Source organism: Rhinatrema bivittatum, chromosome 13 (assembly GCF_901001135.1).
Source record: "Rhinatrema bivittatum chromosome 13, aRhiBiv1.1, whole genome shotgun sequence".
Taxonomy (NCBI): Eukaryota; Metazoa; Chordata; class Amphibia; order Gymnophiona; family Rhinatrematidae; genus Rhinatrema; species Rhinatrema bivittatum.
The window spans coordinates 21,870,174-21,888,358 of NC_042627.1; the positions used below are offsets into that span (position 1 = coordinate 21,870,174).

Sequence of the window (18,185 nt, forward strand, 5' to 3'; positions counted from 1 at the left end):
AGGAAGAAATGTCCACAAAATGACTTTCAGAAAAATGACGTTAAGTGTGCAACTTCTTCACCATTTGAAAGACCAAAAAAAATGTTTTCTGCAGGAAAGCACCTGTAATTCCCAAATCCTCCTAGTCACACAGTCAGCCACCAAAATGCAGCCTTAAGAGTGAGAATGTGAATCAAAATCTTCAAGGATTAACCTGCCAGAAATGTCAAACCAAATTTAAATTTCAAGAGGGAATCAGGTCTCTCAGGAGAAGCCTTATATGCTTCACTCCTTTAAGGAAAATGCGGCACTTTCAGATGGAAAGAAAAAAGTTTACTTAAACACGGCAACTGCCACTAACCTGCACTTATATGGAATTTAAAGTCAAACCTTTATCCAAATCTTCCTGTAAAAACCATAGGTTGCTTGGCACCAAAGCCTTTCTTGTCGAAATGTCTCTTTCACAACTCCAGTCTCCAAATATCCTCTCAATGGCGAAGTCAAACTGAACCAGATCGTCATGCAGATCCTGAAACAGCTCTGCAGCAACAGTTTTCTATCCAATTATCTGACCAGGTCATCTCAGTCAAATTGGGAGCTATTAGGATCACCTGCCCAAGATCCTGAGCAGAACTCCTGCCCACCAGAAGCCAAGGAGAAAAGACCTTTACTTATTTATTTGATTTATATGCCACTTTTTAGCACTTTGGAGCGGATTACATTTAGGTACTGTAAATATTTCCCTATCCCCAGAGGATTTACGATCTAAGAGGTCATTTACTAAGTATTTTTCCCATAGACACAGAATGGAAAAAAAGCCTTAGTAAATCAAGCCCTAAGTTTGTATCTGAGGCAAGAGAGGTTAAAAAGACTTTCCCAAGGTCACAAGGTGCAACAGTGAGATTTGAACCCCGATGCGGAAATCCCTCCTGTCCAAGGACATATTGGCCTATCGGGGGATTGGGCATCCCCCGGTGGGCCAGTCGCTCTGGTCATGTGGTCTGCCGAGTGCGGCCGCGACAGAGCTGTGCTCAGCAGACCACGGGATATCTCCTGGGCCGGCCTGGGCAGAAAATCCCTGGGCTGATCTTTACCCAGAATCCACCCCTGCTCCTGTCGTCTGTTTTGAATCAGAGCATCCAGAACGGATGACACTTCCTCTTTCTTCTGCTGAGAAATCTTCCCACCTTGCATTTTTGCTGGCTCCCAACAACGGGGTACAATTACAGCAAATAACTCTTGTGATAAAGTCCTCTCTTCTGGAACCAGGATGTTACGGCTGAAAAAAGCTCATGCAGGTTCTCTACCTCCATGATATGAGCCCACTGAAATGATTTTCAAGAACTTCTCCAGCCAAACCATAAGCGCGTTTGCTTCTGCTGAAACCTGAGAATTCTCTATTCCCTCCTTGTGGTTCCCATCTGTCATCACTGTTGCATTATCCAATAGAACTCTGACCACTGGACCTAGGAGAATAGGTGCAAACTGAATGACAGCCAGCTTTATTACCCTGGATTCCAAATGGTTAATGGACTATTGGGCTTCTTTCAGTGTCTAAAGCTGCTTGCCTCCTAACCACCAAATCAAACTCAATCTTGCCTTCTTTGGAACCACGAGTCTGAGTAGTCCTGTGAACAAGGGACCTACCTGGATAGCAATGTCCTCTGTAAGGGCTTCATACATGATCTCACCCAAGGAACCTAATTCAAAGCCACCGCTACAGACCCCAAAACTTAAAGATAACTCCATACCTTAGGTCTGTCAGTATCCAACAACTCAAGCACTTGCCTCTGGTGTCCTTGAATTTTCTGAAGTGATTACTGAATGTGACCTGTGTCAAAATGAGACCTCAGATACTCCAGGGACTGAGAAGTCTGAAACTTCTTCTTTGCAAGAATTATCACACAGTCCATCTCCTGTGGCACCTGAACTACTCTGGCTGTGGCTGACCTGCTTTCCCAGATCAACTTCGCCTGGACTAACCGATTGTCAGCAAAGGATAAACCAAAACAAAACACCTTCTCATCGTAAGGTCACCGCTACCACCACCATCAACTTGGAAAAGGTCCTTGGAGCTGTCGCTACCAAATCAGAGGGAATTCAAAAATGAAAATGATAACCTAGCTCCACAAATATAATTTTCTTTTATAGGAGTATGAAGATATGCCTCTGTCCGGACTAATGACATTAGGAATTCCCCTTGTTTTACCAATCACTATGACCGATCACAAGGTCTCCATTCTGAAATGTGGAATTTTCAGGGACCTGTTGACCAATTTTAGGTCTAGAATAGGACAAAAAGTTCCTTCCTTCTTGGGAACCTCAAAGTAAATTGACTACCATCCCTGAACTGGAACACTGCAACCGAGCGATCTCTTCCTCTTCTGCTAACCCACAGCTTAGGGATCTTCCCCCACCTCCCCCCCAAAGCTTGCCAGTGCATCTCACACAGAGCACAGCATTGTCTTTTTCCCACACTCTGCTGCAGCTGCCATCACTTCCCTGTCTCACCGCCAAATGGCCCCCAGACAAAGAACCAGACCCAACTCCGCCCTGCTGACAATCAATGCTCCTGCCGACCCTTCCAGTCCTGTGCTCTTTGCTTCCAAATCTCTATTTATTTATTTTTTTTTTAAACTTTAACAGAGACCAAAAAAAACGCACAGCTGGCCAAAGGAGAAACAGCCCTTAAAGAAAATTATACCACTGCTTCCCTTTTCCTATTCTTTTTCTTTTTATCTGGAGAAGAGGAAAAGTCTTCAGGAGGGGGGAAAAAAAGGGGGTGGAGAAGGAGCACCAGTCTAAGTTATACTGGTGCTTGGGAAAATTTTTAAAATTTGTATGAGTTTTAAATTATTGGATGTTCTATTTATCGGCTGTTCTGAAATATGTATTTTTTTAAATTAGTTTTAGGATTTAAAGAAAGAAGTAATGCTACTCTATCTGGAGTTTATGCAGGATATCATCATGTGTGTTGAGATGATTGCCTTTACAATACACTTGTGTCCGGTCAGCTTTAAATTAAGTTGTGGGATATTGTTTCTCGAGACAACTTTAAATATGACTGAATTGTTTCCATAAGTATGTATATGGTTTAAGTGCCGGTAAGTGTTTGAAATAATTGAGTTAAAATATTTTAAAGTGTCACTCATGATGCATGACAGATGTTGCAGGCTATTTAGACATCCATTGTCGGGTACATGCTAAGGAATTATTGAGTGATAAGAGTACAAATAGTAGGGTTCAGGCTTGTATGGCTACTGCCCACCCATGTTAACCTTGGGCCCCTCCAAAAAAACAGTTCTAGCTACGCCACTGGTGGATGGATAAAGACTTATTCAAGGGGACACAAAATGGTAAGGCACATGGTTTGGATCTAGATTAAAGTAGAGGTAGTTAATTCCGTAGACAGACAGAGTGAAGTAGAAATGAGAGCAAAGGTTTTTCTAAGGCAAAATTTTACATCACTCTGCTTGGCCATGATGCATAGGCAAAGCCAATCACACATCCACCATGCACGGGTCTGTGAGAGTGTAGGATATATGACACAAAACAGTACGGTTAGCAGCCTTGTCAAACTCAGGTATCTGTACAGAGAAAATCGGAAGCAGTGAGACATCCCACTAGTGATTCCAGTAGTCCAAATTATACAAGTTTTTTCTTATCACAGTTATAAATGTGCTATTTTTGATCACTCTTATAGCAGCCTAGATAATGAAGCTGCAGAGAGGCACTTAACAGTATCTAAACTTTACGTGTCAGGTATCTGAGATTCTATATGCTACTAGTTATGTTTTATGTGTGATGTCTTATGGTATAAAGAGTGAAGAACCGTAAAAAAAAAAATCAGCAGTACTTTTATATTTTGGAAGGTGCTCTGGGTAGGGTGCTGGATAAGAAGTGACAGAATAATATTTTCTGCCTAACTAGTGGAAGATGGCATCCCTTACACCAGGGGTCATCAACTTATGGCACGCAAGATGATTTCAAGTGGCACAGCAGGGTGGAGGCCTGTCTCCTGGTCCTGGCCTCACACTGCCTGCGACAAACTCATGGTGCTGGCACCCATGCAGTGACAATGAGGAGGTGGTAACGTGAGGCCAATGGCAGGAGGTGGCTTCAGCACTGTCAACAGACAGAGCCAATCACAAGTAGCAGCGCAGGGCCAATGGCAGAAGCCAGGAGTGATCAGCAGGCTGGAGAAGAGGCAGCATGAGGCTACTCATAAGCATGTCTGGGGGCCATGGGTAGTTTAGAGTTCAGGGAGGAGAAAACACAGACCTTAGCCAGGACTTGGAGCGACAGATGGAGATGGCTGCCAATGTTCATAAAGAGAGGCTGCCAAGGGAAGGGGGGGAGAAGGGACACGGGGGCTGGGGTTAAAAGAGACTGAGAGGGCTCCTCGGAGGAGACTGCTAGGAACAGGCCAGGTGTGCCATGGAGGGCTGACATGAGAGCATGAGAGACTGCTGGGAGTGGGGGAAGGAAAGGGGCCTGAGCCAAGAAAGAAACTCTGCTGGGGATGCGGGAAAAGAAGGAGCTGAGAGTAGAAATTGCTGGGAATGGGGAGTTGAGACAATGCTGGGTTTGCAACAATTGAGAACCGCAGTCACCTACCCAATATAAATCTTGGCGCATCGCTTCTGAAAAGTTGCCTATCCCTGCCTTACACCACTCATAGAACCTTGGGTGCTTCAAAGGTCTCGCAATCATTTTTCTAAACAATTATTTGGATAAAACCTTCCCAGAGCCGTTTTACTATATTATAAAACATTATACACAGAATAAGAGTTTTCAAGCAGTTTCAGAAACCTGACAGGATGACATCTCCTGTTGAGGTAGAATAGTTTTCTATAAATAATACTGTTTTTATGATTGCAATATATTTTTTAAATGGCTTTCATTTTGTGCTGCTGTCATAAACCTGCATCTACCCCCTCACTCAACCCAGCCACATTATATTGCGGTCATGCCAATAATCTTCAATGTCTGAGGCTGCCGTAAGATTCAACACATATAGGATAGCCAAGAGTAGTTTATATCCACAGTTCATATCAATTTCCATAGTTCTGATGATTATAGCAAATATTTCCATTCAATTGAATCAGGTTAAACTGGGATGAGAAGCAGCCAAACATAAGAGGTTCATATTCATAAATCCACTGAGTGGTTATGATTACCAAGCACATTTACCTGGATATTCAGCAGCACTTATTCAGCTAGAAATGCCACTGAATGATAGTCTCCCATCGATGATAATGACTGAATTTTCATCAGTACCCTTTGACTAAATTTATATATTTGTTGATGTGATATAAAACCAATCCTTGACCCACAAATGAGACCACAGGTGATGTCAGTGAAACCTGCAATGAAACTGTGGAGCTGGCCTTTCTTTTCTCAGTGTTTTTCCTTTGTGTTTGAGTTTTCTTGGTTTCCAAGTTATGGACAGCCAAGTGACCAAGCTGCCTCCATCTGACTCTGTCCAAGGCCACGTCCTCCCAACTCTTGAGGTCTACCTTACAGGTTTTAGGGTTGTACTTGAAAGTGTCCTTGAATCTGAGTTCAGGATATGGTCTTCCTTATGATTTGTGTATACTTTTCAATTGGCCATAGAGCATAAGTTTGGGAATTTTGGTGTCCTCCATCCTCATGATATTGCCTGCTCACCAAAGCTAAGCTTTCACCACCATTCCCTCCACTTTAGAAATTTGGCACCTTTCAAGGTTTTGCCACCTTATACTACAGGTGGAGCTCAAGGAGTGCTGATGGAGTTGCTCAAATTGCTTGATGTGTCTATGGTATAGCACCTAGGATTCACATCTGGACCACAAGGTGGACCATACTATTGCCTGGTACACTCTTATCCTTAATGAGTAGTCTTGACCCTTTTTTCATCCCATAGACAATGACAGAGCCTGCCAAAGAAAGAACTTGCCTTGGCAATGAGCTGTAAAAATCACATTGTTACTGTTAGCAGTGTTGGAAAGCATGCTTCTGAGATATCAGAATTTGTCAGTTGTGTTCATTTGAGTACCCTCAATGAAAACTGTAGGCTTGACAGCTAGCTGGTACACGGCTTCTGTTTTTTCAGGCTGATGGTGAGCCTGAAGCATCTAGGTGCCTTGGCCAACTAATCTACAATAATCTGGATGTCCTCAAGTGAGTGGGCTACTAGTACACAGTCATCCATACACAAATCCCTAACCAATGATTCCACTACCTTCCAATGAGCCCGCAGATGTCTTAGGTTGAACAATCCTCCATCTGATCAAGACTGGATATAAACTCCTCAATCCACAGTATATCCTGGAAGGCATCCAGAAGCATCACGGAAAAAACCATGGAGAAGAGTGTTGATGCCAGTAAGCAGCCTTGTTTTGTGCCATTTGAGATTAAGAAGGGCTAAGAAGACTTGCCATATTCCTGCACCTTGTTCTGCATCCCTTCATAGAAAGATCTGATGAGCTGGGCAGACAGATCTTGAGGTCCAAGTGTGGTGGGGGTGACCCCAGCTTCTCTTGCTCTGATGGGGCTGTGCACCAGAGTGGCATTGACAAACAACTGGTACCATTTTGAAGTGAAGCATAGCTGGGGTGGGAGCAGCTGGGGATTGTTGCTGCCACATTTGGATCCCGGGTATGGGGTAGAAGTGGGGAGGGCCTAAGGAAGAGGGAGGAATAAAGGAGAAAATACTCACCTGGTTAGGCTGTTTTCAAATCCTATCCATTTTTCTAAAATAAATACACTTTCTATAGATTCTTCTCATGTACATTTGTCTTGACTATATTGTAAGCTCCATGGCGTAGGCACTGTCTCTTTTGTGTAACTGCACAGTGCTATATATGTTTAGTAGTGCTTTAGAAAAAAGTAGTAGTAGCAGCAGTGGCCAAGTTTCTATGCCTATGTTCTAATACTGAACCACACCATCTGGTAATCACTGCATCCCCCACTATGATATCAGAAATACTTTGTATGGTTACTTTTTTTTTTTAATGCACGATAACATGCACAGATTTGAAAACACAATCTATCCACATTATTTTCTACCCCTACTTATGATTCCAGGAACGCCTCCTAATATGGCTAAAAGTGCATGGATTGCGGAATAGCACACGTACTTCTGACCACCCTGAAAAAATTGCCCTCTTAAAATTAGGACGGACAATTAACGCAGGTAAAACACTTTCTACTCGTGTAAAAGGCTTCGAAAAGTGTCCTTTTTATGACTTCTTGTCCTCGAGTTTCTTTTTCTAGGGAAATTGCAATTTTATTGTAGCCTGCTCTATATATGTGAAATGTTTCTACCACATCCTGCCCTTTCCTTCCAGAAACTACATTTTGGGTCGCTTCAGCCTCTGTGTAGGCCTTGTGTTATTTGCGGGCCATGTATTATTTTGGTAGTCTTCTTCTGAGCTGCCTATGTCTTATATATATAAAATCGTGCCACTTTTATATAATCAGGTTGTGTTTGTGCAAATCGTTTTGAAATCCCTACAGCTTGGACTGCTTAGTGATCAACCAGATTCTCAGTTTCATACATGTCATTTTACAATTCATTCTTTTGGACAAATCATTCTGTAATATGCCACACAAAGACACAAGATTATGACATGTCTAGGTGCTGAACGTTTCCCTTTGGCAAGACGGTGAGATAGATGAATATATTTGAATTTCTTCTTACCTGAATATCCAAAAGAAATACTGGAGATGGGGCTTAGATAGATTCCTTTGCCATAGGCTGCTCCATGCAGCTTGCAGGAAAACAGCATGGTGAGCAATACAAGTACAGCAAGGACTCTATGCACCATTAATGCATCTATCCTGCTCTAACTGGCATATAGTTACAGCCCCTAATCTGACAAAGTGAGCACGCCTTTCAACACCTGATGAGACGCAGTCAGGATGCAGCTAAACCCCCCAAGAACATCTGTACATCCATCACGCAGTATATAATAGCATATACAATAGCTGCCACTTCAAAGCTGAATACAGGAAAAAAAAATATTGGAATGTATGAATATCTATCATATTAACTGACTGAAGTACCTCCCCTCTCACAACGTCCATCAGTCATTTGGGAAAAGCGGGATATTTGGAGCATGGCCCTAAGGAGGACAAATGCATAGGACTGCCATTGGTACCATACTTTTTCTCAGCTAGACTGCCCTTGGATGATTGGTGGGTGACCTTTACAAAGGGATCCCCAGTTCCTTACTTGCAATTTTGTGTAGGATGCGTTGACTAATCCATTTCGCAGGATGGAATGCCAGTTCTCAATATGAGATCCACTGCAAGAGAAAAATTCAGAATCTATTCCATCAGTACAGGCCATCTATTCCATCAGTACGTGTTCATTTCTGCCACTGCTTCTACTCACATCAACGCAATTAATTTCATCTTCAACATATGCCACTCACCTTCTGCATTCTCAGAGGTCCATATTCAAAAGATTTATGTGGGTAAAATCTGGCCCTTTAAAAATATTCCCCCTTTTGTGCGGACAATGTTACCCAGACAAAACGGTGCTGAAGGCATGGTGAGGGTGGGCTTACATATTTTGCCAGATGGCGCCATATTGAATGCTACCCTGCAGAATTTGTAAAGATAAATTGATCCACACAAATAGCAGGCCTAAAGTTATCTGGATAACTACGCCCGAACATTCAGAGGACAATGTATCTGGTTTAAATTCTGCTGACTATTCAGATAACGTTATCCATATGACTTACCCAATTGCCAGATTACTGAATATGGGCCTTTGAGTGTATATCTATTGTATTTATTTATTTCAAAATTTGTATATATATATATATATATATATATATATATATATATATATAAATAAATATATACCATTCACCTAGCACAGGGCTAACCAAAATGTTGTACAACACATTTTACAACAATCATACATCAAAGTATCACAATAAACAAGCAAGCAATAATAAAAACCATAAAATAACTAAATCTAAAAATCATCTGTGTATCCTAACTCACTAGAGAAGAGGCAAATAAAAATCACATCCCCTTATATTTCTATATTACCACTTCAAACTGGAAACAGAAGAGGCAAATAAAAACCTGGATCCCTCAAATTTCTATGTCAACACTAGAAACTGGGAAATAACCCAGTTTGAAATGGGTTATTTATTAAATTTCTATAACATCTTTTTCGTAAAAGACTCCAGGCTGGTTTACAAAAGTATAAAAAATTAAAAATTAAGAAACATACCAGGATCATCTTGCTATCAAGTCAATATTCCGTTTTCCTACCTCTCATCTTATAGTGATGGCAAAGGAAATTTGGTTCTTACCTGCTAATTTTCGTTCCTGGAATACCACGGATCAGTCCAGACTCCTGGGTTTTGCCTCCCTTCCAGTAGATGGAGTCAGAGGAAGTTTCACTGACACTGGCATATAACCTGGTGTGCCACCTGCAGTGCCATAGTATCGATCTGTACCCAAGCCAAGATTCATCCCATAACAATCCTAATGAAATAGAAAACAACCTCCCTCAAGGAGCAGGAGAAAAGGCAGAACCCCTCCCTGGAAAAAATATTTTCTTTGCAACTCCAAACCAGAAGAACAAACTTGAAATCTTAAGCAGCTCTGCAGCCTATATACGACAGAAACTCGAGTAGACTCTCCCCCCCAAGCAGGGTGGGACTCTGGATGATCCATGGTATTCCAGGAATGAAAATTAGCAAGTAAGAACCAATTTTCCTTTCCTGTTCATGCCCGGATCAGTCCAGACTCCTAGGATGTACCCAAGCTTCCCTAATTAGGGTGGGACTGTGAAAGTCCCACTTGAAGAACACTCTCACTGTTGTGTCTGTCGGTGCCCGATGCCCTCTCTCCGCCCTCCTTACCTCTCTGGCGCCTCCATCCGCGGGTAGACTGGCTACCGCGGTGTTCTCCTGCCACTTGTCCTCGGGCGTTCCCGGACCGGCTCGACGCTGCAATCGCCATGTTTCCTGGAGGCCTAGGGGCACGGCGTGGCCCCGATTGAAGTACCGGCATTGGCGCGAACCTCGGGAGCATCCCCCGAACATGACATCACCCGCGACGGATATTTAAGGTCTTGGAATTTGCTAACACATCGAGTTAGCAAGGGTTTCGCTACCTAAGCTACTCTGCCTCATCGGACTTACTTGAGGTACCCGCTCCTCGGGGGCCTCGCTCTCTCCTTGTTTTTTTCAGGTGACAGTCTGGAACCGGTACTCGCTCCTCGAGGGCCCTGATCCCAGACTTGCTTCATATACTCCTCTGCCTGGAAGTCTTCACTACCAACTATATCAGCTACATCAGTGAGTTACCATCATTCTCTCTGAGCTTTCCCTGGAACCAGGTACTCGCTCCTCGAGGGCCTATACTTTCTAGCTCATGGGCTTCATTGGGACATTGTGTGAGTGTTACCATCTGCATACCCTGCCTACTCACTATATCTCAGTCTCTCTTCAGCTCAGCCTCCAGGGATCGCTGTTCCAGTATCTGAGGGACTACAGCCCAGCCAGGCTTGCCAGCTCACTACTGCCATCTCTGGTGGTTCAGTATACTGTCTAATAAAGAACTAGAGTGTGTTTGTCTCCTGAGCCTGACCGGTGGTCCCTCTCGGGATCATTCCCCGGGGGCGTGGTCATCTGCCACTGGTCCAAGGATCCACCCTCAACTCTCAAATATAACTACAAATCCTGAACGGATTGCTAACTACTATCTGATTGCTCCTCCCCTTCAGGCATCAGATCAATAACACTCACCAAAGCCAATGGCCTCTGGGGCCTGGACATCCAAATGATAACGTTTGGCGAAAGTGTGCAACAACTTTCAAGTAGCCGCTCATTTCTTGCGGCGACACCTGCTGGCACTCAGCCCAAGAAGCCACCTGCAATTGAACCGAATGAGCCCTCAATCCCACCAGGATAGGACGCCCTTTACAGATATACGCCGAGCTTACTGCCTCCTTCGATCACCTGGTTATCATGAACTTTGAGGCCTTCTGCCCCTTCTTAAGCCCATTCCATAGCACAAAAAGAAGGTCAGACACCCTAAAGCTATTGGTGACCTTGAGGTAACACAGCAAAGCCCGCTTCAAATCCATACATCACAGGTCCCTGGCATGCAGAGTTGAAGCGTTCAAATCTGGAAAGCTTGGAGCTCTACCATCTGACTCAGATGGAACACTGACACAACATTCGGAAGAAAGGAGGGCACCGTCCGCAAGAAGATCCCAGAATCTGAGGTCTTCAGAAAGAGCTCTCTACATGACAATGCCTGTAGTTCCGAAATTCTTCTGGCAGAACAAATTGCTACCAGAAAGACCACCTTCAAAATGAGGTCCTTCATAGTTGCCCTCCTTAGAGGCTCAAAAGGAGCCACACACATTCCTTTTAGAACTAAGTTAATTCCATGAGGGGCATATTTTTCGCCTGGAGGATGCAGATGTTCCCCCCCCCCCCAAAGAAAGTGGATCACATCTGGGTAAGCAGCCAAAGACATTCCATGTATCTTGCCACGAAGACAGGCAAGGCCGCAACCTGTACCTTGAGAGAATTAAAAGCCAAGCCCTTCACCAAACATTTCTGCGAAAAGGTCAAGATGTGAGTTATCGAGGCCTGAGTAGGTCTTACTCCCTGACCCATACACCAGGACTCGAAGACTCTCCAGATCCTCACATAGGACAAGGAAAGTAGAAGTCTTCCTAGCCTGCATTAAAGTGGAAATGACATCCTCCGAATATCCTTTCACTCTCAAATGCCTCCTCTCAAAAGCCAAGCTGCGAAAGAAAAGCGATCCGCCCGATCCAAAAATATTGGACCCTGACAAAGAAGGTTCGGCAAGAGAGCAAGCCACAGCGGACCATTTACTGCCAGGTTGATTAGGTCCGCAAACCACCATCACTTTGGTAAACATACTTGCAGCCGTTGCCAGACCAAAAAGCAGGGCACAAAATTGAAAATGCCTCCAAAGGATCATGAACCACAAGAACAGTTTGTGATTTGAGAAACTCTCCTTTGTGCACTGCTGCAATAACCGAATGCAGAGTTTCCCTACGAAAATGAGGAACTGTGAGGGCCACATTCACCTTCTTTAAATCCAAAATTGGATGAAAGGAACCTTCCTTTCTTAGAACCACAATATATATGGAATACTTTCCCATTCGTTGTTCCTCCATAGGCACGGGAACTATAGCCCCAGATTTTGTAACCAATCCATGGTGTCTTAGCCCACCTTCCTCTTGCTGAATGACGAGCAAGGGGAAACCATGAATACCTCCCACAGCAGACGAGAGAATTCCACCGCATAATCATCTCTTATCATGCTTAGGACCCATTGATCTGTCGTGACCTTGGCACACTCCTCGTAAATGAGTCAGTTGCCCTCCAATAGGAGGAATAGAGGAGTGGACCGGCCTCACTTCATTGTGAGGACTTAGCTCTACCAGAACCCTGGCCGAGATCCTCTCTGCCTGGTTTTCTGCCCCCTCGAAAGGACTGGTTCCAGGACTGTTGCCTCTCAGCTCTTTGTCTCTGGGCTCCTGCTGAGGGCCTACTCTTCAAAACCTTCTATTCAGCCCGAAACGAGACCACTCCACAAAGGAACTCTTTCCTGTTGGCTTATCTCACTGAGATGCTTCATGAGCTCCTCCAAGTCCTCTCCAAACAAAAGTTTTCCCTTGAAAGGCAATGCTCCTAACTGAGACTTTGACCAAACATCCCCCGACCAGTTTCTTAACCAAAGAAGACATCTGGTCGAGACCACTGCATCATAATTCTCGAAAAATTTCTGATAAGGTCATACAAGGCATCCACAATATAAGCCGCTACCTCCTCTAGACAGTCTGCTTGCTTAGTCTCAGATGCAGATAGCATTCTCGTAGTTTACAATTGCTGAACTCAGTGTAGGTTGGCCCTCTGCATGAAGCTACTGCACACAGCAGCAAGTATGCCTAGCACAGAAACTTGAAATTATGTTCTTGAGATGAATTTCCAATTTCCTGTCCTGCATATCCTACAGCACCGCTGAACCAGCCACAGGGATGATGGTCTTCTTAGTGACCTCAGACACTGATGCAACCACCTCTGGGTGACCAAAAGCTCAAGTGTGTCCTCAGGCAACAGATACAATTTTGCCATTGCCCAGCCTACCTTCAGGCCCCTCTATGGAGTGTCCCACTTCCTGACCACCAGCGTTTTCACCGATTTGTGAAAAGGAAAGGCTTTCGCTGGGCCCCTCAGGCCATCCATGTCCAGATCCACCCCTTCTTTATCAGACTCTTCCTGAGGAACCTTGAACCCCAACTCCTCCAGAACATGAGGAATCAAGGGCCACAACTCCTCCTTACAGAAGAGATGCACCACTTTAGGGTCATCCCCTTCAGCAACTGGCACCTGGCTCAGTCCCCCATCTGGGTTCGTCACATCCGGGCTAGTATCAGGGACAGTTGGGTCAGAGTCTACATCCAGACTGCCATGATGTGCCCTCATCCCGAGGACCCTGTGAGCCTGCCTAGAAACCTGATCCTTGGAGCTCCTAGGTCTTTTCCCAGGATGTGGGCCAAAGAGTCCCTGAGCCCGGCCGACTACTTCCTAGCTGCCTTTCTTGCTAAATATGCCTCATGCATAAGCAGCACAAACTCTGAAGAAAACATTATGGGGTCCTCCAATACATCCCTGAAAGGCTCCTCTTCTTCCTATGAATCGGGCTCCCTCCTGTTATCAGAGCTCTGCACTACTGGAGACAACAGGGAAGGGAGATCATCCGATCCCTCGAACAGCCCTGAAGTGCCTTCAGCCGTAGAAAACATGGCTTCCTTTCCTGTGCCTGGCAGGGGGGGGGGGGCTTACCGACTTCAGAGGCACTCCCGTGCCTGCCTTGTGCTTAGATTGCTGCTCCAGTGTGGCTTCTGCCAGCCCTGACCCACCCTTTCCACCAGAGAGGCAGCAGGAGCAAAGTCCGGAGCGGGAAAGCCGCTCACACACATCGCTGTATGAATGGCAAGCACTGCCACATGCCATCCAACAACAGAAATCAAAACCACTACGCCATGCCAGCAAAAGGAGGCCCGACCGCATGGGCAACAAGAACCACCAAGTAGGCAAAGAAGGCCTGATCACATGGCCCACAAACCCTGCCGACTGAGATCTCCTGTCCCAAGAGCTATCGAGCACTCAGGCTCCACCTGCAGCCTCCGCAGCTGCTATAACTCTGCCACTTCCTTCAGCTCCTCTTCTCATTTCTTTTTTAAACTTTAATAATAATCAACCAAGAAGGAAAACAAAGGGTACTTCCCTGTGTGGTAGAAGAGCTGCGGAACTCCAAACGTTCTCCTCGGGGGGGGGAGAGAACTTGCCTTACCAGATATATACCCTCGGTGGTGAAAAGACCGAGCCAGGCAGGGGTCCCCGACCCCTTGCTCATCTACCTCAGGCCAGGAGGGATAGCCCCATCAGGACTTAGCAACCTCCTGAGAGAAATTCCTCAAAGTATCTTCTTAATCCCTTTTTTTTTTTTTTAGACTGCAGGGATTACATCTCTACCATCTGCTGGAGACAAAAAAAATAACTGAGGGACTGCAGGTGGCACGCCGATTTATATGCCAGTGTCAGTGAAACTTTCTCTGTCTCCATCTGCTGGAAGGGAGGCAAAACCAGGAATCTCGACTGATCCGGGTATGAACAGGTACAAAGCATTGATCTAATCTCTCATCTTCCACTCATATCTTTCAAATATTGATCTCATCTTGCAGCTTCCCATTACACCACTAAATCCCACTTCTTGTCTCTGAGATCCATCAACTCACCATTCACTTCTCCTCACCTGCTCCACTTGTATCAACAACACATTCAACTCACCTGCATCTTCCAATCACATCACCACTTCAATGCCATGTTAGAGAAAGACTGTCTATCTACAGGTGGCTTCCAGACACTCACAGGCATATTCCAGGGATTACCAGGTGCATATCCTACATGACTCCAGTTTAGGAAGACAAAGGATAATCCTAAATATCTTCTTCCCATTTTCAGCAGTTGAATAGGGTTGTATTCCTGGACCATGAAGTAAGAATTGTGGTTGCCATGTTAATCTACTTGGATATGTAGAATTAAGGGTCAACAAACAAGTCATACAGGGAAACCTTTTTATGGGACTAACTTAATAAGTAGAATGTTTCATGATTCATTTTTTTTAAAAATAGATTACAGCTACCAGAATATGCTGCAAAATTAAAAAGAACAGAATACAATAATCTACTGAGAGACCCCTGGAGTCATTTAGGTGGTTTGTGGCTTAAGTAAGACAAAACTTGTCAACATACTGGGCTCACGAGTATAAATACTGGCTCTCCCTGGGATAGCTCCAACAACATTTTGGGGAAGGATCTGAAAGGGGGATGGATTTCGTTATCCTAACTAGGAAGGGTGCACTTACTGGAAAGCAAAGGTGCTGCCATAGAGTTTCTTGGCGGTGCGGAACCGGGCTTCCTTGGCTGGTGGACTGCTGAGCAGAAGGAACTGGTGTGAGGTGTGCATAAACTTCAGCTGCTATCCATGTAAGCACAGAGGCAACCGGGTAGGGCACAAAGAGAAATCAGACAGAAAAAAACCAGACATGCAGCATTAATCGTGTATAAATTTCATGCCAGCGAGGATCCCGGTACAGGAGGATTTCTTAGCCCCTCCAGCAGTTCCCTCCTGCTACTCTGGGCTTCCAGCTCAATTGGAATTGGCCCCTGTTGGGCGACAGCGCCATGAGCCTTCACTCAGAGTCACGCCGGGTTTTCGCCCGATTTTGTAATCCCCCACCAAGCCCAGACCCTGCAGTTCCCACCGCCTCTCCCCAACGAAGAATCCTGGCGTCTACCCTCCCCCAGCTCAGGCAGCCCGAGTGTTTAACAATCACCACCCGGGGAGGCACTTCCTCAAATTTTAGAAAGGTTTGGGGAGAGGGAGGTGGGGGTAGGAGACCACAGTCTGGAAAGAGTTTATTAGCACATTTGGGGGGGGGGGGGGGGGAGGGGATAGGCCGCCCTCTAGACTTACCTTTATTTCTTTTGAAGATATTCGGATAAGCAGTGCGTTATCCGGCCACACAAGGCCTGCTCAGAAGCAGGTCTAACTTATTTAAGCTACCCGAATATCGGGAATATCTGACTAAGATGTAAACCGCTATGACGGCTCGACTGAACAGCGGTATAAAAATGTTAACAAATAAATAAATAAAGATATACAAGCCTCTCCTTGCAACACCCCCAAAACACCCCTTTTTTACATGACTAAATTGTAGCCGGATAACTACTTATCCGGTTATAATTTAGCTGGATAAGTGGCTGAATATGCCACATTTGCTATTCAGACGGATAACTTTGGAGTTATCCATCTAAATGGCTTTTGAATATGGACCTTAAGGTGCTTTACTGTGTGATTATTTTGTGTGTGTGTGTGTGGGGGGGGGAGACAGAAATTTCAAGAATGATGTTGCATTCTTGTATTACAAAATATCAGGACCCCCCCAATATTTTCCCCTCCATCTTGCAAGCAGGACAGGCAGGTTTATAAATCTGCCTGTGCAGAGAGTGAGTTGAATTGGGTTCAGATGAGGAGGGGGGGGGTGACGTGCGGCATGCTTTGCCCTGGCCGGAGCTATGGCTAGAGATGGGGAGGCGTGGAGAAGAGGGAAGAATAAAGTCAGGCGGGTGAGGAAAGAAAAGAAAGAAACATTTACCCTACTGAGAGGAAGCTTGACTATGTGTGACCTGTTGCTGGATATTATCCTACAGAGAGAGAAAGGGAGAAGAAAACTCCATGAAGAGGAGAAACCATTACGTTACTGTAAACAGACAGACATGCTTGGCTACTCAGACAAACTACAGAATATATTGAATCAAAACTTAGGCCTGGATTCTCCATTCTCTGCGAGAATGGAGAATCCAGCGGTAACGGGGGGGGGGGGGGGGGGGGGCGGGCCTGCGAAAGCCGGCAGCCATCGCACCACCGCGGGGTTATCGCTGCCGGCTTTCGCGCCCAATAGCGCCACCGTGAAAGGTGGTGCTATTGGGCGCGCTACTGGCGACGATAAACGGTCCTTACCTTATCGCCGCCAGCGAGGATAACGCCGCCTCCGCCTCCTCGCCACCCCCACTCCTCCTCCCCTCGCCGCCCCCGACTCCGCCCCCGACAAGCTATCGCACGCGAAAAGGGACTTTTCGCGTGCGATAGGCTTAGAAAATGACCCCCCCCCTTACTTTGCAGCTTCTCAGTCATTTTCCCCCATTATTTCTGATACGTAAATAAAACACTAAGGCGTGAGTTTCTCAGACACAGAATGAATGCCCCGGGTGCGTGTGTACCTGCAGTAACACCGGTGAGAGGAGGAGCACGTACGCTCACACAGATGTCGCGTGGGGAAGGGGCGGGATAGGGGTGGCTGGGGTATGTTCCCAGTGACATCAGCAAGAGGGAGCTACAAATCCTACTGCAGCTTCAAATGTCATCAGCGAGGAGGAGGTTTAGTAATTGGCTGTACAAGGTGCATGCAGGACGTAGGGTTTACTGCTGACTAGGTTTTTCCATAGGCTAAAGAGAGGAAACGTCATGGGAGGTGTCTCTTTCAGTGATGGTAAGGAGCAATCAGAGAGCATACAGGTGACTCAGCACGTCACCGGGAAGAGCTGGAGAGGAGACGTCTTCCATGGGAGCACAGGAGACGCAGCCAAGGGGCCTTTCCTGGGCTGTCAGGAGAGGAGAGAGGTGGGAGTGAGATCCAGGACATAACGGGAGAGCTGTTCCAGAAGAGTTAATATTCCTAGGTCAGGGGAATAAGAAGCTTGCCCGGAACGCAGTTCCCACCCACAAGGTATTTAAGGATTTCTTTCCGTGTGGGGGAGAAAATAAGGTTTCTGAGGAGGAAGGAAGCCTGTACGAACCTTCAGGAATCCAAACCTCACCTTTTTCACCCAAGCAACTTGATGGATCTGTTTTATTTTTTTCTCTACAGGTTTCTTGGGACTTTGAGTTACTTTTAGAGAAGAACTGTTTTCTATATTCTTGGATGTCTGAACTGTTTTTCTGTCTTTTGTACAAATGGACTGCTTATGTTTGCCTTCAGTAAAATTACATTTTTGCTTTTTTGGATCATAACTCATGGTGTGTGGACTTTTTTTTTTTTCTTTTTTTCAAGAGACTGAGTGTGGTCCTCTTGTGTTT

General features: G+C 45.3%; 1 protein-coding gene across 4 annotated transcripts in view; it reads right to left on the reverse strand.

Annotated features, from left to right (window-relative positions):
* Window positions 1-18,185, reverse strand: part of PARP6 (poly(ADP-ribose) polymerase family member 6) — a 99,700-nt gene that overhangs the window by 21,106 nt on the left and 60,409 nt on the right. For 2 of the 4 annotated variants that reach the window (XR_003852345.1, XR_003852346.1), the window contains 3 exons: window positions 16,705-16,753; window positions 15,412-15,524; window positions 8,198-8,270 (listed from right to left, as the gene is read on the reverse strand). Coding sequence is in view for 1 of the 4 variants with exons in the window: in XM_029574731.1 (XP_029430591.1) it covers window positions 7,664-7,733; window positions 8,198-8,270; window positions 15,412-15,524; window positions 16,705-16,753 (305 nt within the window). In the remaining 3 variants the exon portion in view is untranslated. Of the gene's footprint in view, window positions 1-7,663; window positions 7,734-8,197; window positions 8,271-15,411; window positions 15,525-16,704; window positions 16,754-18,185 lie in introns of all 4 variants that reach the window. The other 2 variants (XM_029574731.1, XR_003852347.1) reach the window with 2 other exon arrangements.